This window comes from Dendronephthya gigantea, unplaced genomic scaffold (assembly GCF_004324835.1).
Source record: "Dendronephthya gigantea isolate DGI-Jeju-01 unplaced genomic scaffold, DenGig_1.0 000014F, whole genome shotgun sequence".
Lineage (NCBI taxonomy): Eukaryota > Metazoa > Cnidaria > Anthozoa > Malacalcyonacea > Nephtheidae > Dendronephthya > Dendronephthya gigantea.
This window is the reverse complement of record NW_021163024.1, coordinates 1979631-2001926: the sequence shown is the minus strand read 5'-3', so window position 1 is coordinate 2001926 and position 22296 is coordinate 1979631. Positions and strand designations below refer to the sequence as shown.

At 36.0% G+C, this 22296-nt stretch overlaps 1 protein-coding gene across 1 annotated transcript; it reads left to right on the top strand.

The window, feature by feature from the left end:
• Positions 1–3002: 3002 nt before the first annotated feature.
• Positions 3003–16940, top strand: LOC114519831 (allene oxide synthase-lipoxygenase protein-like). Its single transcript, XM_028540009.1, has 15 exons — positions 3003–3070; positions 3580–3659; positions 6870–7062; positions 8015–8249; positions 8885–9085; positions 9242–9481; positions 10019–10260; positions 10703–10878; positions 11302–11392; positions 12495–12672; positions 13457–13760; positions 14087–14395; positions 14576–14812; positions 15186–15710; positions 16653–16940. The coding sequence occupies exons 1-15, from the start codon at positions 3064–3066 to the stop codon at positions 16830–16832; spliced, it is 3198 nt and encodes a 1065-aa protein (XP_028395810.1). The 5' UTR covers positions 3003–3063; the 3' UTR covers positions 16833–16940.
• The last annotated feature ends 5356 nt before the right edge of the window (positions 16941–22296 follow it).

Below are 22296 nucleotides of genomic sequence, written 5' to 3'. Positions count from 1 at the left end.
AGACTCTTCACTAATTAACATCTCTTTTAACTAGAATTGCATTGCAAGTTGCAAAACAATTGCACCGTGTAACATGGCCTTAAAAGGTTAACGTCAGTTTCTATAATTATTTGGTGGATCATTATACCTTGTCTAATCCTTAGCGGATTAGACCTGTATAATAAATCGAAACCCGTTCGAGCTATTCTAACTATGAAGTATAAATCCTCGTTTTTTCGTGATCTTTTAACAACTCAAACATTGAAATCATAGCAGGTGAACTTTCAGATATCAACCTATATGATCAATGTTAATCGCATATGTTTACTTTAGTATTATGATAGATCAGTCCTTCGTATCATTTAGGGAAAACATGCGCTGATACGAGCTCGATTAAAAACTATGATGAAATCGCATATTTCCAACTCTCCGGATTCTGTAAAAAACATTCTTACAGTGATTATGGCATTGTGGTTTGGGTTTGGGTTAGGGTTAGGATTAAAGCAATTCCGCATTCCGTATTTCTGAATTCCTTTCCTGCTTTCTGCATTTTATCCCGACCCATTCTGGTTTCTGTTATTATGATTTTCTATCGTTTTCAACACATGAGACGTGATCGGAAGTCTTTTAAGTTCAGGTTAAAGTGATAGACACATGAAACGAGACGGGAAGTTTTCATGTTCATACAGATAATTATATCGATTTTAATTGTCACGCGCCTGTCGCTGACTTGGCTCTGTGCAGTTCCATTGGCGTGACAGGTTTGGAACAATTGAATTGAAATCGACATCTAAATAATGAATGAAATTATTTATCTCATCATGAGCTTTTAGGGTGTGTGTGCAATTAGTCGAGAAAATTCACCTCTGCAGGTCACTCAACAATATCCACAGCCGTTTCATATAAACAGGCCCCTACAGATGCAGAAGTTATTATAAGTGTCGAAATGAACTGATTCAGCTAAATCAACTAGCCATGCATAAAACGTCCATCCTCCAATAGAATTATAATATAACAACAAATATCGAAAATATAGGTTTTAAAATAAAAGACCTAAAAAAGATGTTCGTTTTACAAGTTTCGGGCTACATTTCCGTCACTCATGTGGACAAAAGCGAATTGCGTCTTGAGAAAACGAATAATCCTCATTTGCTGCAGGATAAACACCAAGTTTTGTGTTGTCATAATATTGTTCGATCTTTCCAATAATAAGATAAATTCTATCACACACGAATCTTGAACATATGCATGGCGACTGATTTCACCTTTGACTCGAAAGAAGCGTCAGTATTTTTAGCATGTGGGGCGACGGGCATACTCGCTCACATTCATACTACTAAACATAATAATAATTATTAATTTCACGCTCAGACTGTAAAATACTTTCCATGCACTGTATAATTTATGAAGCTGGTCTACTTGTCCAACATTAGGTCGACTCCACTTGACCTATTCTAACTTTGTTTTGTATATAATATCCTATTCTTGTCAGTAGGTTTAATGACGCGTTCAAACGCATAATATCAGCTGTGTCTCGTGATTTGTTAATGAGGTTCAGCATCATAATTAAACATGTAGCTATTTTTGCATGTACTATAGTTTATTAAAAATGTCGCAGCAATATAACTTTTTTGAAATAGTTTATTTACATAATTAAACATTATCATCATATTAATTATAATAAGAACTCAGTTCCTGAGACCCAGGCCCCCGAGCACGACGGAAATTTAGGCAAATCGTCATGTTTAGATGTAAATATTTCCGAAACTATTTAACTATATCGAAAAGGGTTGTAGAACTTATAAACTAATTTTTCAAGCTGTATTCAAATCCGTAAAGATCCGACAAGTGATATAGGCACTTTAAAACACCCTTTGTTGACCTTTGGCGATATTAATTTATGCTCATGCTTTTTCCGTATCGCATATGTCACATGCCAAATTTAAGCGAGGAACAGTTAAAAAATGTGAATCAATCCCAAATCTCCCACGCTTGGTATGTAAATGAGTTGCATAAGCCTGGTACACACCAGTTCCTAAGAATCGGGGATCCATTGTATTATTTTCCGATAGACAAATAATCTTGCGCACCAGTGACCCCAGGCCAGACAGAGGAACCCCAGATTCGTACGACAAGTGTGAACCAGACTTAAAAGTATCTGTTCTCATTTTGTAACGAAAATTTAAACCAGACTTTCGGCCATGGTTTCTTTAATTGACTAACTCCTTTTATCGCGCGCTACTACATGCAGTTGACAAGCATTATTGTATACCGCGATAAAGTGTCGAAAGTGAATATATATTCGCAGCACTGTCAGTGCTTCAAAGAATTATTTGCCGCTAGCTATATTTTGTATTAATTGTGTAGTTGATAGCGCTTTACTGATCGATGTAGGGATGTAGGATGCAACTTCTTCTACTTACTGGCCGTTTTTATTCATTCCTAGAATGCAATGTTTATTTATGCGCTCGAAATATGGGTTCGTACACGCCATTTGCACGCACGTACACGCTTGAAAATTGTGTAATCTTTTTTTTGCGGAAAAAAAACACATCACACCAGTCATATACATCAATTCAATCTTTGATTTTATAAGTATCATTTAAATAATTTTAAACTTTTACCTATATAAATAAAAACAGTCCTATATAAATAATTAGCGCTGCTTTCCACTTTAGCTTTTTGCATTTAGTACGCACTAATTAACGCACATTTGCATATATTAAATATATATAGGCACGTAAAAGTCGAAATCCTTTTACATGTCATATATATTTGAAAAAGCTAAGTGAATAAATAGAAAGAAAGTATGGTTTTCCACATATTTCAGCATGCATTTGTTGAGCCATTTGTGAACTGGAAGCATGCAACAGCATGTAAAATTTATGCGCGTAAAAAAAACGTTTGAAAGCACCCCCTATAGGCAGTTGACGCACGCGCAGACATTTCTCAGCGGCGTTGACGTGGCCAGATCAGGTGTCTATAAAAAAAACTCTATATATTGCATCGATCTGTGCTAACTACGTCTGCTTAAGACGAGTATTGATACTTATTGCAGGAACTTAAGAGACAGTTAATCTCGCCATGGTTTGTAAGTATGAAATTATGAATTCTGCTTAGGACTGAAGTGTGTAATAATATACGTACGTTTGCTTGCAAGCGACACGTATTTGATACATGTGTAAGTAGTGACTATTATCACGGAAAATAAAGCGCTGAGACAGCGCTATCAAGTGTCTGCTTAACTTTCATTACGGCTGTATTCGTCTGCATAATGATTTAAGACGAAATAATCACTTTTACGTCTAAACGTCTAGTGCAATGCTATAAATATTTCCTTATAGTTTGTGATTTATTGGGGTGATAATAAATAGTGGCAAGGGCATTGAACCAGCATCGCAAAAGCGTAGGTTCGATTCCTGTCGGAGGAACGCGATGGTTGACTCATTTTTCCATGAACTGTTCCTTGCTTGAATTTCAAGTGTGTATAATTCCACTCGTCCGAAATTAAGATTCTTTGAGCCTTTAGAATTTACCTGCATCGAGTGAAGTGCCAAAAATCATAACTGATAATATATAGTTTCACTTTCACCAATCTAGGGAAAAATTATGGATTTGAGATATTCGCCGAGAAACTTGGTAAAGAGGAACTTGAGAAGCGATTGAAAGATGAACACACGGTATGCTTGTGAATATTTATTCATCTTGCTTTAGTGAAATTCTGAAAGTAATTTTGAAATTTAAATAAGATTTAATCACGCCCTTTTCCCTCAAAGACCTTTCCCGGAACGTCAAAAACATTAATTTAAATTCCGGTTGATATAAAGCTGTTCGCGTCGCTTAATTACGTTATTAATGTGAAGCAATTTTGTTCAAACACGAAGTTTTAATTATACGGCGAACGTGAAACACATACGGCAAAGCTGCTTTGCTAAATACATCAGAAATGGCCTATTTCTTTCCGACATTACTGCTGAACATCACAAGTTTTATGTAGTTTAATTATTAATTATATAGTTTGTAATTTTGCGAAATTGCAGCACACTTTATAATATCTTTAAGATAGTGAAGTTAAAACACAAAGTTTGTTAGCGGTTTGGCGTTTGCCGTAAATATATGTTACGTCTCTAATATGTTAAATAATGTGAATCATTCTCATGCTCACTATTTACGATATCGTGCTTGAAGCATATTTATTTATAGAATGATATTTAAAGCCCCGGTTACACGGGCGATTTTTGACTTCGATTTCCTTCTCTTGGTGCATGCTATTAAGTAAATTTGACAGAATAGGTTAATTTACTTCGCCCAGCTTGTACAACTGCGTATATAATTCACACAATAACATACGCTAGAAAGACAAAATCGCCGATGAAAATAGCCCGTGTAGCCGCGGCTTAACAAATGTCACATGACTTTACTAATGGTCACACATCATTTGCGACTTGCTATTTTAACTGAAATTTAAGACTGATACATTCCTTTATTAATTGATGTTTTGCACAGACTTGCACGAGACTTTGCTTTACGACTTCATGGCCAGAAATTGCGGACATGCATGGAATATGCAGATTGCCGTAGCAAATTTGCATATCTTTTCAAATATCATTCGTTTGCAGAACTGTAAATTATATTGCGCATTCTTAAATTTCGCAAAATTTAAGAAAATCATTGCATCTTTGCAATTTGCCCCGGTTGTTTCTTGTAATTCGTGTCATATTAAAGATCCTGAAGTAATATTTTGCTGGTAAAGGTTTATGTCGGCTCTACATTTTTATTTTATTTCTACGCTATTACTGTTTTCGTTTTATATGGTATTCAACGTGATAAATGACCAAAACTTTGTTTTGAAAATGCAGGACGAATACTGATAAAACATTTTGAAATACTGCCTCAAAATATTAAGATTAACTTTCTCTGCAACGAGCAATTAAGGCCAATTATAATCGACCACCTAAAGCTGCATTTATAGTGTTTAGTACTGTGCACATTACAGTTTACTATAAGCTCACGAAGCTTTATTTTGACACCATATGCAAATTTAGGCGAAAGTAGAATGTTAATTATGTCCGAATTTTCTTGCCATGTACTGGTTGACCAAACCATGCCGTCTAATACCCCGCCCGTTGCTACCTTTCAGTATATGAGCTACATATTGAAATTAGGTCTTGAAAAAGCACTGCTACCTGAAATAAACAACGAATTCTAGCTACAACCATTTTTATTATGAAAAATTCCTCTTTGATATTTGTTGTCACATGTCCTTTTGTCACTTGATAATCTATATCGCATTTCGTCACGAGACAGCATTGAGGTTATAATTCAGTAACATTAGAACTATTATTGTGTCATATGGAAGAAATAATGAATGTTTTCATTCGCGTTCACTGTCATGTGATGGAAAGTAGCTAAAATAAACTCCTCTGGACCGATCAGCATCAAGTAATTTTATCATACTAATAATAAGCATACTAGAAATACATGCATGCAGCAACCCCTCGCCATTTCAAACGAAGCAAAATATTTTCTGAGCCCGCCAGATCTAACCTTATGAAATGACCTAAATGTAAAGCCAATAGCTGATGTTTCAAATTTTTCGGAAACAAACACAATCGTAAAGGTGAACTGAAATCACCCGTTTTCCTGCTGCTTTCCGTTGCATTAAGTTATAGACTTTCACAGTTTAAGTGAGAGTTAATACTCCATTATAGCTAAACCTTCAAAACATCAAAACAGCCCAAATAATATAAATAACCAAGCAGTGAGCGTCGAATGTTGTTTTTCGATTATTGAATTAATGCAGTGATTGCAGTCGACTCTATAAAAGCTTTAAAGTGATATTTGTTATATTAAAACTCAGAAAGAACTCTTTTTGAAGTTAAAACGATGATGTAAAGCCTTAAATAGCCGGTTATGTCTTCGCAAAACCGAACAAATTAAAACGACATATTGTACCAAGCAGTAGCGTAGCCAGCCTGACAATTTGTCCCGCTATGGTAATATTATGGTGTTCATTGACTGCGAAAACAATGAATTTCTAAAGATATGAATAAATATAATAACTCGAAATTCACATAGCGGGAGAAAATCGTCAGGCTGGCTACGCCACTGGTACCAAGGTCATAAAATGTATTCTTCGATGTATTCATACAGCAAACACGAAAAAAACCCCGAAAAGTAGACGCCTACCATTTCAAGAATTATAACCGAGTTGTTCCTTTTCATCGCTAAATCCTCCACAATTCTGATAATATTTTAAACTCTTCGCAGTGTTTTTATCTCTTATTTGATTCCACATTCCATATTGTGTTTTCGAAACATTTTCTTAAAAAAATAGTTTGCAAAAGACCGTTTAATTGCTGACGTTTTTCATTGAAACACAAACGTTTCGTCTTAGCCAATCAGCAAGTTGCTAATTACCAGTCGTCACTCCAAATTTTGCGCGTGCGCACATGTGATCACAATGCTTGACAGTTTATCGAGCAATTTGGTCAAAATTTTGAAACATCACTGGTTTTATTAATCCCGAATTCTACTCGTCATTGCATGATTACCTCTAGTAATATCGTTTGTTGCCTTTCACCAGCCGCTATATACGCGCAGATGCGTGTACGCTCAGCGTACCTATTCTTTGCAAGAAGCAGGGAAGGTACAGATATCTAAAATAAATTTCAGCACATCCGAATAATTATTTTTGCTAACCGAGTGACTAAGCTTTTAAAGAAGTGTGACCATTAAAGTTTTGAAGCCCCGTTGTGTTATAAGTGTCAGTACTTCGTATTTCACCAACGATAATGGTCCTATCCAATATACTTTGATTAAGAAGATTCTTACGGCCAGGTGTTTTAATTCGTAAACCATGAATAAATCATATTTTTTTTATTTTCTAGCCACCACCAGATTCCCCTGTATTCGGCGGTCTAAAATTGAGATTAAAGACAGAAAAATTCAAGACGTTATTCACCCTTGGTACAACCTTAAAGGGATTTCGTAGAGCTACCCACACTCTTGGTACTGGCGGAATTGGAGAAATAAAAATCGTTGATGATCCAAAATTTCCTGAGCATGAATTTTTCACAGCTGGTTAGTATTCCAAGATTTTTTTTCTACATAAAAAATGATTTGGATGGTGAAGATTCTAATTTGAATTTTGGACCATCAATTTACCTTTTTGTCCAAAATAAACATTTTAAATCGTTTTCATATTAAATCTTGCGTCAGCTTCGTCAAATATATGTAAACCCGATAAATGACGACTGAATTTCCCAAATATGTATTCAGACTTAACAAAAATGCTGCCGTTACGGTATTGAAGCAAGCACGAAAATGACAAAAACCCCGCTTTTTTGAAAGTTTGAGATACTCCCAGATCTTCAAAGCACCAAAATAGTGAAGATTGTTCTTAAATACACATAGTTTATTACTTCTTAAGGTCTTATGAAAAGAGAAAAAATGTCATGCACACATCATAAATATTAACTGCAGACACAACAAGGCAAACCAAAATAAAGATATCTATATAGAGCCCAGAGTTGTTGAGAAAACTAAGAAAATTTTTCAAAAAGTAATTAAGAATTTATATGAGAACATTATTGAATTGAAGGCATGGCTTGGGTTTGTGTGTTGAAACAAAAAAAAATGAAGAGAAAACAAAGTAAATTTTATTAAAAAGGGAAATAAAGACTTGTGTCAGTAAATAACAACAATTCATTGATACAATCTGTACCTTTAACCATTCTTTAAAGAAGAAAAGTTCTTTGACAAATGAATCATGATTGAACAGGTGAAAAATTGTAAAATGTCAAAAAATAAACAGATAGTTCCAGAGCAACATGACATTACAATTTACAATAGCAATGGTTGTACGATAAAACTAAGGAAAAACATTAAATTGTATATTCTTATATTCTTATGTGTATCCTTGAATAGGATTGAAAATATATCCAATTGAATAGGATAGTAATATTTTTATTATAAGTATCATTCTGCCCGTAAAATGTTTTCTGATGCCCCCAAAATGTCCCATTCACTTAAGGTCGAAAATTCTCTGCAAGATTACGTCATGCAAACAGCAAGTTCCCGGATGATGCTGGTGCAGATGCTAGATCGTTCGCGATCAAGTTTGCTGACAGTGATAGTGAGAGTCCAATGGATATAATTATGAACACTGGTGAAGCTAATATATTTTGGAACACCTCGAGTTTTGAGGATTTTGTTCCTATTAAGGAAGGGGAAACATCTGAAAAATATGTTTACAAGAATCCTTACTAGTAAGTTCATTATGACCTATCGATGTATCAACATTGGTAATGATGATTCATAAGAAAAGCCTCACTAATGTAGACTCCCTAAAGTACTAAATATATTCATGCACATGCTATTCGTGTAGTATAATGCGATATACTTCTACATATATAGAAACAATTTTTACAATAATTATACAACATCATGACAGAGCAACATATACGAATGAATATTTAACCTAACCTAATATACATGCAATTATATGCACACACATGGACATAAAATAGGCTAAACACATACAAACACGTCTGTACGTTGTTAGATCATGCAACTAATTCCTGGTTTCAGATAGTTGTAAATGTTAATTTGTCAACTGTCAAGATGGCTGATGTGATAAAATATTTCTATTTGTGTGCAATCAACAATGACTCATTTGAACACAAAAATGGAGTCAAATTTAGATCTATTCATTTGATTTACATCACGGCTACTTCTCATCGGTGAAGTCGACATATCCACGACGAAAAACGAAACCAGAATGAAACCAAAGTTAACAGTTGTAAAGTGACTTTAATTATGACTTCAAATGAGAATCAGAGAGAATCAGTGTTTCTAACAGAAACCAAGTTTTTGAGGTTATGGAATGTAATTCTTGTTTTAGTTATTACAATCTGGTCGAGGCCCTGAGACGAGCTCCTGATACCTTCGCTCATCTTTACTACTATTCTCAACTTACGATGCATTTTAAAGCAAAGGATGGTAAAGTTCGTTATTGCAGATATCGTGCTCTCCCTGGAGATGTTGATATCAAAGAAGAAGATGAGAGTGGAAGATTGACAGAGGAAGAACAAAGAAAAATTTGGTAAATATTGCACATCTATTAATTTGTTCGCCTGTGATATTGGACTTTACCTAAAAAGGCAGCATGAATTATCGCATCCTCGTTAATCAACCGATCAATCCAACACCACTATAAATTCAGCATTTTTTCTTAACTCTTCCTTTTTCTGTTCTGAAGGATTTTCAGTCGCCATGCTGATGAGAAACGACCAGACGACTATTTACGCCAAGAGTACGTCAATCGTCTTTCTAAAGGCCCAGTAAATTATCGCTTGCAAATTCAAATTCATGAAGCATCTCCAAATGACACTGCAACAATCTTCCACGCTGGTATAATGTGGGACAAGGAAACACACCCATGGTTTGACCTTGCTACTGTCTCAATCAAAACACCATTGTCACCAGATGTTCTGGAAAGGTTCGATATCTCAATTTTTAGTGTAGTTGCTTACAATATTCCTCAGATTTGGGCATAAATATGAATTCTCGTTGACAATTGACCCTTGTGGTCGACGGTAAAAGCTTAATTATGGTTATGTACGTATTTATTGGCGTCAATCGAACGTTAATTGAGGGGGAGCATATTCATGCATATATTCTGCTATACCAGGCGATTCCTTTTCAAAATAATTTCACTTCCAATAGAAATCAGGCTTAACCAAATAATTATATGAATATGGTCCCGCCCATGTAGGGTTCATATTAGCCAAATATTCGTCATGTTCTTGATTGACTTCATTCGCAGGCTATGGGACGATGGCTCTAAGAGCGTACGTAAATCAATTTATCAGCGACCTTACTCACGCTTACTTTCTACAACAAATAGCCAGAATATAGTAGGAAGGAATAGATACTGTCAAAACTATTCCTAACTTTATACCAGTATTTGTTTATATTACGTTTCTTACACCACCTGTAAGATTTTAATTCGGCCATTTTAAATTGTTAAATTTAGAACTGGTTTCAGCATCGTCAACCAACCTGAATCGTTAGGATTACTCGAGGCTAAATCACCTGAAGACTACAACAGTATCGGACATATTCGAGTTGCTGTGTACTCTCGCGTGCAGCATTTTCGTAAACTGAAATTTGGATCTGTGATTCCAGCTGATCAAAACGCCGTTTACAATATCGAGATTGAAACTGGAGACAAAGAGCATGCCGGGACGGATGCAACTATAACCATCAGAATAACAGGTAAATTAAAATTATTCTAGTGATTTATAAAAAATGATTGGATGAGGCTGAGCATGATAATTTTATCAAGAATTATTCAGACCAAGGTCAACGTTATCCGCCGAAGCCGATAAAAACATCAGAAACGTATCGATTGTTTTTTAGATGCAAGTTCTATCCGCATAAGTCTGTACGGACCGCGCGAGATTTAAAAGCACAGAGCCAACGCTAAAATATGAATTTCGACTGCAAGAAATAAATCTATTATTTACCAGTTTAGTCTGTCCGTATAGGGAAATATTTCCTTCGGTCTCAAAAACGTCCCTCAGCCTTCGGCAGTTTTCGAGACCTTCGAGAAATATTTCCCTATACGGACCTCCAATCTGGTTAATAACATATATATATATATATATATATATATATATATATTAATATATATATATATATATATATTCATCTGCAGGTGCCAAAGGTCGTACAGATTACTTGAAACTGGACAAATGGTTCCATAATGATTTCGAAGCAGGAAGTAAAGAGCAATATCAAGTGGAAGCTTTCGATGTCGGTGACATTGAACTCATTGAACTTCACTCTGATGGAGGAGGATGGTTAGGTGATCCAGACTGGCTTGTAAACAGGGTAGGTTGATATACATGAAGTATACTGTCATTCTACGTCTGTAAACCGCATGAAACTTTGACTTGTGGAGTTACTGGAAGTAAATTCTGACCAACGTAATAATTATTCCAAAAATTATTTCACGATCATGCATATATGTAATTTACTCCCAGAGGGAGGGGGGGTAATGGGGGAAAATGAAATGTCGTGTCTATTGTAGAGTTGCGATTATGGGATTTAGTTGTGTATTGAACATTGGAACCTGCACTTGTAATGTTATAGCTCGAATTCGGTTTCCACATGATATTAAGAATTATGAAGTCGAAGCTTGTAATTAATAACCTCAGCCTTCGGCTTAAGTTAATAACGACAAACTTCCGTTTAATAATTCTTCATATCATGTTCAACCTCATTCAATAATTGTTAAATATTACACTAATACAGGTAGTTGTTTTGAGCTCCAGCCAAGACCGTGTCTACTCTTTTCCATGCTTCAGATGGATAATCAAGGATATTACACTATTTCTTGGTGAAGGTAATACGAGTTATAATTTTCTGCAATAACGTCACAATGTCATATTAATTATGCACAAGTCTGAAAGAAAGTTTTTAGCCGGAGGCTTTCATTCAGTTCGTGCCTTCAGGGATGTCTCGCGAAGTTTTCACCACGCAGGGATTGTAAAAGACTGAAATCGTACCAAACGACTTTACGAAGCATGGAAGCTTTGTTGTTACGCCCCAGATTAGGAATGGTTTAATTTAAAACTTCTAGAATTTAAAGACTCGAGAGGTTGTTTTAGAGGTTTTATTGTATTTCAAGACTGGTGACTTACGGTAAATTGGAGCTCGTGGACTGGGCAAAACATTGTAATCAATAAGCGATGCCTGGGAATTAGTTTAATGCGGCATTAGCCAATATTTTAGTTGTTGTTTTAATCAAATGGCTTCTCAATATACGCAAATTCGTCCAATAAAAAATCATGCATTTTTCGTTTACTGTAAATGCAAATATATTCTCATGCCATAATTATAATAAACTTTTAATTACCTTCTTTGCTCGGTCTTTACCGAAAAATATCGAACCTCGGTTTTTTCGTGCAACCCTCGCCTTTGGACTTGACCTGTACGAAATGAAGTTGGTCTGACATTGGTGGTAAAAACTTTACTTGGCACTCGGTTCGTAAATGGTGTGCAACTTTGCTGAAATTTAATCTCTAAAACATTGTGCAAACGCTTGTTTTTGCAAGCCTGTAAGAGAACTCGCTTATTAAACTTTTACCGCGTGTCCTAAAGCAACAAAATAACGATTTCAATAGAGACACCCTGTATTGTAAACCAGGTTAGTTTAGATTAGTGTAGCAGTTTCGCTACGCGCAAGCCTTCAATAAAACCTGATGTTCAGAAATATTTAACCAGGGGGGGGGGCGTGGCAGCGTCTTCAAATATCTTAGCATCAAATGTAGTATAACAACTGCTTAAACTAGACAAAACTAGACACCTATGGCTTACTAACTCTCCTAGCGAAGGCCCTCAGGTCGAAACGTCGGGAAGTGCTTTTGTCTATTTCATTCAATTGTTATACCACATTTGGTGAAGTTCAGGAAGCCTATCTTAATTCACTGATTTGTGATTTCTAGCAACTCTACCATTCCATAAAGTACCAGCCATAGTGAGTGAACAGCGGCAAAAGGAACTTGAACAACGCAAAGTCACATACCAGTGGGATTACGTCTCTGATGATATGCCTGGAAATATTAAGGCTAAAACACATGACGACCTTCCACGAGATGTTCAATTTACTGATGAAAAGACCAGGTATTTTAGTTGAATAATCGAGGCACATTTATAGCATAAATCCTAGGCCTGAAAAAATGTATTATGATAGCATAAAATCACAATTATTTTATACACTAGCGCTGGATAGGAGCTAATGTGCAATCTGATTGGCTCTCTACTAGAGAGATAGATATTACTCATATCTGTCTAGTGGAGAAACGTAAACAAAATGGTGGCATGCAAGATTTGGCGAGTTAAATGCACCGAAAGGGCGACCTAACTTTGAAACAAAAGTATTCAACGGTAGGTTAAAAACTATATATAGGTTGACGAAATATACGGTCTTGTTTCTGTTTTACGATACGGGATTTAGTTATTCAATTTTTTATTTAAAAAGGGTATTTACTGATTGTTTAAATTAGGAATAAATATCAGTAAAAGTTGTTTTTATCCAGCGCTTGTGTATTTAATACAACGGTCAACCTGCTCTGCGCTGCGTGCCTCGAGTTCGCTGAAAAACTGTTTGTTAGCATGTTGATCCGTTATAGTTTGCATTACATTACGTAGCAAACGTATCACTCTTAAAAACATCGACAAACATCTTTCATGCATCTTGCATCTCACTGTGTGGTAAAGTGCCTGTCATATGGCATTTATGCACTGTCAGCCCTGAACCAGCCAATCCAACCAACTACCTAATAGCAACTACCCCATACAATCCAACTACCTAAAGCGCAGACGCCCCTTCCGCCAAAATCATAGTTAATCCATTCCATCTACTTTCCTGAGTTTATTAAATCCTCGAATCTCTTACTTCTTCCAGATCCTACGAGGACAGCAGAAAAGCAGCTCTTCTCAACCTCGGAATCGGGAAGCTGTTCACATTGTTTGAAGACTGGGATTCATATGACGATTATCGTATCTTATACCGCAACTGGATCCTTGGTGACACACCCAACATGGCGGATAAATGGAATGAGGATCGTTGGTTTGGTTACCGATTCCTCAATGGAGCCAATCCCATGACACTAATGCGTTGCAAAGCCCTTCCTGAGAATTTTCCGGTGACGAATGATGATGTGAAAGCCTCGTTGGATAGAGGAAAGTCATTGGAAGATGAAATGAAGGTGAGGGATGTTTGCATAGCTGCATAAAAAGGAGAATCATTGAAATCATGACGAGTTCCTTTCCATTTTAACTTTTGTTCTATTATCAAGCAAATTCAGCAGGATTACTCTAGTGCTAGCCTCCTTCACAGCCTCTGTAATATTATTACTAAAGTAAGATTAATATTTGCTTTGGGCAAGCTACATGAGTCGCGGAAAAAAGAAAAAAAACTTTTTGTTTTCCCCTTCTCTGACACAGCAAGCCCAAGGAAAATATTACATTAGAGGTGCCTGCGAAAATCGGTGATTTTCAACAATGCTAAGTGTGAATTTATACATCTCTTTAGGATGGACATGTTTACATCGTTGACTTCGAGGTACTGGTAGGTGCAAAGTGTTATGGTGGTCCAATTCTTGAAGACATGGGATACAAAGTTCCTGATAATATCAACCATGAGAATGCTGACGTTCGTTACTGTGCTGCTCCTCTCGCGCTGTTTTATGTTAATAAGCTGGGACATCTTATGCCAATTGCAATACAAATCAGCCAAGAACCTGGTCCTGAGAATCCAATATGGACACCGCATGAAGCAAATGAACATGACTGGATGTTGGCAAAATTCTGGCTGGGTGTGGCTGAATCAAATTTCCATCAGGTATCTCACCAAACTAGAAATATATTCAGGTATAAAACTCTCGTCCAATGAAATCAAACACTATTAAAATTGTGAATTTCAAATTGCAATGTAATGGCACAAACTCCTCTCTCCAAACTTTAGGTAATTCTATAGCCTATGATACATTGATTTTGCAAACTTCATTTTTTCTAATTTTAGCTCAACACACATTTGCTGCGAACTCACCTTACTACTGAATCATTTGCCTTATCAACCTGGCGAAACCTTGCTTCACCTCATCCTGTGTTTAAATTGTTGCAACCTCACATCTATGGCGTTTTTGCAATTGATACTATTGGTCGTAAAGAATTGATTGGCTCAAACGGAATTGTCGACCAATCTTTGTCTCTAGGTGGTGGTGGTCATGTTGCATTTATGGAGAAGTGCTTTAAAGAAGTCAGTACTGTTTTCAAGATTTATCCATATTAATAACGTGTTTAAAATCGTTTGGGAATATAACTGATATTTCATTTACCACATGTATAAGTGTTATCTCATTTTTCTATCTACAGAAATACTTTCCTCCCCAATTTACCTTTTTGCGGCGCCTCTGAAATTTCCCATCTTATACAAAAAACTAAGTAATTTAAAAGCACATCTTTAATCTAACGCGACACAAAAATTATATACATACATCATACATATTATACATAAACGTACAAGGTTACTACAGTTAACTCGCACTAGTTACTGGATCAACTATGAAAAAGTGATACACAAAATAACTTTGTTGATGTCTTGGTAATGGTTTTTCATAATTCATTTTAAGGTTAATCTTCAAGACTACAATCTTCCACAAACATTGAAGAAACGTGGTGTCGATGATCCCTCAAAACTGCCAGGATTTTACTATCGAGACGATGGCCTTGCATTGTGGGAAGCCATTAAAAATTTCGTTGGTGATATCATTGGTATTTACTACAAGAACGATGATGACGTGAAAAAAGATAACGAGATTCAGAGTTGGATCTTTGATGTTCATAAGAATGGTTGGCGTGTTAATCCAGGTCATAAAGATCACGGTGTTCCAGCTTCGTTTGAAAGTGCTGAACAATTGATCGAAATCCTCACCTCACTTATTTTCACATTTTCCTGCCAACATGCTGCTGTCAACTTCAGTCAGAAAGATCATTACGGATTCACTCCAAATGCTCCAGCTATTCTTCGACAACCACCACCAAAGAAGAAGGGCGAAGCGACATTTGAGTCAATTCTGTCAACTCTGCCGACCAAATCGCAAGCAGCCAAAGCCATTGCAACTGTTTATATTTTAACAAAGTTCTCCGAAGATGAGGTATGTGATAGATAATTTTTATGGGAGCAATCGACTACAGGAAATATAGCTACGCATGGACAGCAGTTCTTTAAGTGTTTCTCTGCATATTGATTTTCTTATCCTGGCATGCAAGGAAATCGCCTTGAAATCTTACAAAATCTATTATACAGCCTATGATCACGAAACCCACAAAGTCTTTATGAAAATTTAAATACAGTACTCCCTTGCTAACTCGAACTTTCAAGGGGAAAGAAAAAATTGTTCGAGTTACCGGGGGTTCGTTCGAGTCAACCGGAGTTGGTGTCAGATTACGTTTATTACAAGTAATACAATAAGGTATAAAATCCCATCGAATCATTCTTCAAGAGTTATCATGCCTACCAGTATGAATGGTCACCGAGAGTGGACGACGTTTTAAAATTTAAAAGATCGAAAGAATATGCAAAAGGAACTAAAAAAGCTAGATCAATAACGACCGTGGCACTACCGTCGTACAGGAAATCTATTGAAATTTAAAATCAATTATACATTTTCATTAACTTGTTGTTATTTCAATAGTTTCCAGTTTTCAAAATGCTATCTTCTCACATTTTCAACTTTGCTGATCTATGATTTGAAACCAAAGTTCGAATTAACCGGATATATTCAACCAAGGGAAAACAAAATTTGCTCGAATTAGTGAGGAGTTCGAGTTAAGCGAGTTGGAGTTAAGCGGAGTAAATTACTATAAAGAACACTGTCAAATTCCAGGGGAACTGGATTTAGTTCGAGTTAACGAGGAGTTCGAGTTAAGCGAGTTCGTGTTAGCGGGGGACTACTGTATTAAGAAGCAGTAAACAGTTTTCAAGGATTTTCTTCAGACTTTAGAATTTGTAATTATTGGGAAAACCATCTCGCTTGCTAATAACAAGTCAAATCTTGCCAATACGTACAGTAAGTAAGCTGTCCTCTGTTTTTTAGCGTTATTTGGGAAATTACAGTGCCACAGCATGGGAAGACCAGGAAGCTTTTGATGCTATTAACCGTTTCCAGGACAAACTCGAAGATATTTCCAAGAAAATAAAGGAACGAAATGAAAAATTGGAACTTCCTTACACCTATCTTCTTCCTGAACTTGTTCCTAATGGAACTGCAATCTAATTTGAACTGGATATGACATTATGACAATATCGTATGTAAAATTAGGTTTTAATTTTTCTTTTAGTTTGCATAAATTTAATAATTTTTATTATTTTTTCTTATTAATTTTATATGAATTTTTTAATTATTATTAATTCTAATAATTTTTTAATAAGTTTTAATAATTAAGTGCGATGATTATTCTATTCATTCATGTAATTCAATTAATAAACATTTGCAAAAACAATTAATAAACCATGATGTAACAGAATTGCAACGTATGTTTAATTTTTTGGTCTTCTTGAATAGTTGAACAAAACATTATCATCGATGTAAATTCGCATGCATCTGGAGAATAACTACAGTATGCAGACACGGTAACGTAGACAGCCTGAAGATTTGTCCCGCTATACGCTAATATGTTTACAGCGGCGTAGCCAGCCTCACGATTAATTTTGTCTCCCTATGTAAATTTTGAGTTATTATGAGTATTCGTTTCTTTAGAAATTCATTGTTTTCACAGTCAATGAACACAAAAATATTAGCATAGCGGGACAAATCGTCAGGCTCGCTACGCTACTGTATGTCTAAATTAAAATTAAAAATCTAATTAAAAAGGTCTAACCCCTTTGTCGAGATATCATTGATATTTTGTCAGCAAATAACTAAGTTCAATCAGGGGAAAATTGGCAACAGGATGCAGTAAAATGTGTTTCCGAGAGTCTTAACATTCCAAGTTTTTATCAAAGTAAGCAAGACACTAAACCCCCAAACATGTTTGTGAAAAAATGACATTTCTGCTTACCCCTTAGGAAATTCCTAAACCTCACTCATGATCTTTCAATAAAAGGCCCCCTTTCCAAAAAACTCTGTATTTTGTTCTTTTTCAAAGGCTAAATTGTTATCTGATTACAGAGTGTGCATGTTAGTTGTGGTTTGCAAGGTGTGGGTTCTACTAAACATTTTAAGACCAACTTGCCTGGTAGAGAGTACAGGTTTCTACTCCATATAACTATATTATATATAGACCTTACTGCGCGTGACTGGTGACTTAGCACTAATTTAGAAATTCAATATGGCGTCGCGCCTAAGAAATCAGAAGAGAATCATTGAAATTTGCTTTTATGCAACCCATCCCACAATTGAGAATTCATGTTTGTTCAGGCCCAAAACATCGTTAATTTTATCAATCTTTAAACACTGAGAATTTGAGGGCAACTTGGGACGCCCAAGAAAGAATTTCGAGAAAGAATGTTTTTACGATCAAAATTGTATACTCCAAGCATATTTATTAGGTACCTTACAGATCCAAATTCTGCTTTTTGTTGGCAGGCATCGGCAATTTTCCACGTCAGAGCTGGTTTGTAAAGACTCTAGCTTTATTTACATCGCGTTTTAGAAGCTTTAAAGCCGCGTAAATGTGTTCCCCAACGCGATGAAGTTCACCAATGTCCCAGAGTACTTTTTACCGCCATTATTTCCTTTTAGCTGTTGCTATGATACAACGCTGTTGCTGTATAGTTGCGCGCAGGCTCATGAATGGATTCGATAGCCGCATGCCAATATATTATAAGTAACATTCGCATTATTCGATATTCGATTTACAACTGATATCATGGTAGATTTTATTTAGAAATATTTTATTTAAAAATATTTAAGGTGTTTTAAATTTGAATGACGATTTCAGAAGTGTGGCTATTTTTTTACTTACCGCAAAATAATTATAGGCAAAATAATTTAAAGGATTTAAAAAGTCAGTGTTGTACCACTATTCGGCGAACATTACACCATGTCGTGACGTACTTGGTGCTACTGGCTACGTGACATTTAAACATTCATTTACGATATCATTTTGCGTTCATAAAAGTAGGGTAGACCGCACATGACGTCAAAATCACATCTCCAAACGTAGTCAAATGTCGTTCGCGGTCACACTAGCGCTTGTTCTTGCAGATTACCACCGGATTAGCGTGCTTGCGTGAGCACCTTGCTAATCTCGTACATGTTGGAATGTAAGCCAAGCACGTCGCAGTCACATTAGCGCTTGTGCTTCCAGATTACCACCGGATTAGCGTGCTTGCGTGAGCACCTTGCTAATCTCGTACATGTTGGAATGTAAGCCAAGCACGTCGCGGTCACACTCGAAAAAATATGCGTGCTTGCTCTTTGATGTTGACAGATAACTGAGTCCATTATATGGGGTTTCAGTTTTAAATATTTGGCGATGGAGAACGAGTCTTTGTATTTACTACCAACACCAAAGAAAGCTCCTTTCTGCTCCAGGGAAATATGGGTAGAATGGGGGTGGTTTTGGTTCGCGCGCAAATATCCGTGGCTTCTGGCGTTGCACAAAGCAAAAGCAGTATTACTTTCCTGACCATCAAAAGGGTTTGAATATATACAAGAATGCGCCATCGTTTATATCATCGAATATGTCTGAGCTACTTGGTGTCTGTGACATTTTTCTTTTGAAATTTTTCCTACTCTACTTTGCAGTGTTTGCGTTTCTTGCGAAGATATAGACAACATATTTCGAAACTACTGCTTAATGACATTTTCAAATTGCCTGTCTATTTCCCTTTAAACAGAAAATTTCATTGGCTAAATTATTTATTCCCCTTGAGATTCACATTCTAGCACGATTCAAACATACTGTAGTGTGTTTGGACCGTGCTTCGGCGCCTTTGAATTTCGCGTTTTGTGCGGTCATTTAGGTGACTAAGACTTGTTTACAGATTCAAGTGGATTTCGTTCAAGCAAGCACGATTCTAGCGCTAATTTGACCGCGTAAAACGTTAGACTGGTTTTCGATTTATTCTTTTGTGCGCTTGAGCAAGCAAGAGTTCGTTCCAGTTGGTGCAGTTGAACCTGGTTCAGGAGACATGACTGTGTATAATGTCATTATAATTAAGCAAGTGACGTTTTTAGCAAAAACATAAACGTCATGAGTAACGTCAAAAGACTGGTTCGAGAATTGTTTCGGTGAAAAACAAAATCTTTACTTCCGGTCTGCGTACGTCTTGTCTAACCATTATTTTACGTCAGCAAGTATACGGGAAGTGGGGAACACTGCACATGACGTCAAAATCCCATCTCTTAACGTATTAACCAAAGGCCGTAAATACGAATCTTAGACCGGTTTACGATTTATTTTGTTTTATGTTTAAGCAAGCAAGAGTTTCAGTTGGTGCATTTGAAAGCTCTTAAACAAAGGCAAAAATCTCGAAAAATAACGTACGCTAGCTAGTGAAGAACCGACCTTACTGCCGTCACAAACCAGAAACGATTCTTTCAGCCACGACGAGACTTTTACGAATTTTTTAGTTTTAAAAAGCGACTAAGTTTGATCACATTATGAATTTATGATATTCTTGTATTTTCCTAAAGGATAGCGAATTTTAATAGTCTTGGCCATAGGCATAGCTACACGGAGGGAACTGGTGTGGCGTAGCTTGTGTTATTGTAATTTTAAAAACGGGTTCGTAATACATGAAGTGGTGCTACCATCTTCGTAATTGAGAGAACAATTAATATTCATTTACGATGGCATTTTGCGTCAACAACTTATATAAGTATATGGGAGAACTGCAAATGACGTCAAAATCCCATTTGTTAACGTAAGCAAAGGCCGTAAATACGAATCTTAGACTGGTCTACGATTTATTTTGTTGCGTGTTTGAGGAAGCAAGCTCCAGTTGGTGGAGTTGAAAGCTCTGAAACAAGGTAAATTCTCGCTTCTGGCGAAAAATAACGCTAGCTCGTGATTTCCACGAATTTTCGAGTTTTAAAAAGCAACTAAGTTTGATCATATTATGCATGATATTCTTGATATTTCCTAAAGAATAGCAAATTTTAACATGTCTGAGGCCTGAATTTATTTGCTTCAAAAAACTGAGTATAATTTTTATAGTATATATGCAGTAGAACTACGATATAAGTGAAAATGCTGCGAGTGAATACACGCAGTGCTTTTACCACGCAGTGCCTTGATTCCCCCAGTCATCTCCTGAGTAGTCTTTAGGATAGTAATGACAATATTGCGAGTCAAAAAGCTTGGTCTTGTTTATTATGATAAACGAATACAATATCATATCGTGGTTATGCTGATCAGAATTCTCTCCCGTGTTGAGATCGCACATAAGAGCGAATACGAAGTATCACGCATTCACATAGGATGAGATCGCAGTACTATGGTACGTCTTCTAAAAAATCATCAAGACAAACAAAAATAAAAACTTTAAACAAGAAATAAAATAATTTATTTCCTTATTTGAATATTGTATCTGTTTCCTAAAATATTTGTGTATAATTATATAGAACCGATTCTTGTCAATAAGGGCTCTTCAAGTGGCATAAATCCTTCAAAACACATCAGAGGATTATCTTTGCCACAGTTGCGAAATATGCTTGTTTCCTCGCATCTAGTTAGCAAAATATACATCTGTTCAGATAGGCAATTTTGATGGACCAATTTACTTTAGTATCGACGCTTAGCCGGTACTTTGCAGTCGAATCATATATGGGCGGATCGATATAGATTTTATACGTCAGAGATAAGAAGGTCAATTAAGATAAAAAAGGGCTTGAACTGACAGAAATTATAACAATTATGTTAAAACCACATTTTATACAATCCTTGTACCACCTGTTTCTCTCTTGCGACAGAGAAACTAGGGACGAAGACAAATTAGTGGTCGTCCAGGGTAAGTCCAGTGGCGTAGCCAGCCCGACAATTTAGTCATGCTATGCTAATATTTTAGTGTTCATTGACTGTGAAAACAAAGAATTTCTAAAAAAATGAATAATGATAACTTAAAATTTGCATAGCATGACTAAATCGTCAGGCTGGCTCGCCATGCATGCACTGGGTAAGCCAAAATAAATCCCCAGCTAACACGAAACGCACACAACGTTATCCCAAAGGTTTTATTTTGGTTAAGTTATGAATTAACTTTAATCTAAAACGTTCCCATCACGTTGTTTGTCCTAATTCATCTTAGAACACTGTTTCGGACAGCCCACCTTCGGACAAAACTTTACATATTATTAATTATATTTGTTACGTCATATTTAATTTATCTTGATTATACTTTGATTCAACTTGATTTGCTTGCAATAGGATATGCGTTGATTTGTAATTTGATTCGGGACAGTTATATATATTAGGATAAGAACAAAGAGATTTGAGTTTGATATTGAGCATATAGCTTGTGTATGAAATGAAATGAAGTGCTGTTTCAAGCCGTAGAGACCCACTCTTCAGGTACTATAATCTTTATTTGTAATGTGTTAAGTTCTTTATTCACCAATCAATAATATAATGTAATCTAATCAAACGCAATCATTTTAGAATATATAAATAAATATTACGAAAATCTCTACGGTGTTGAGCGTGGTTTTGCCCATTGGAAACAAGTTCTGAAGATTGGTTAACACGTTGAGATGTTCAAAAAAGGACTGTAGTACAATCTGGTGCCGAGATAGC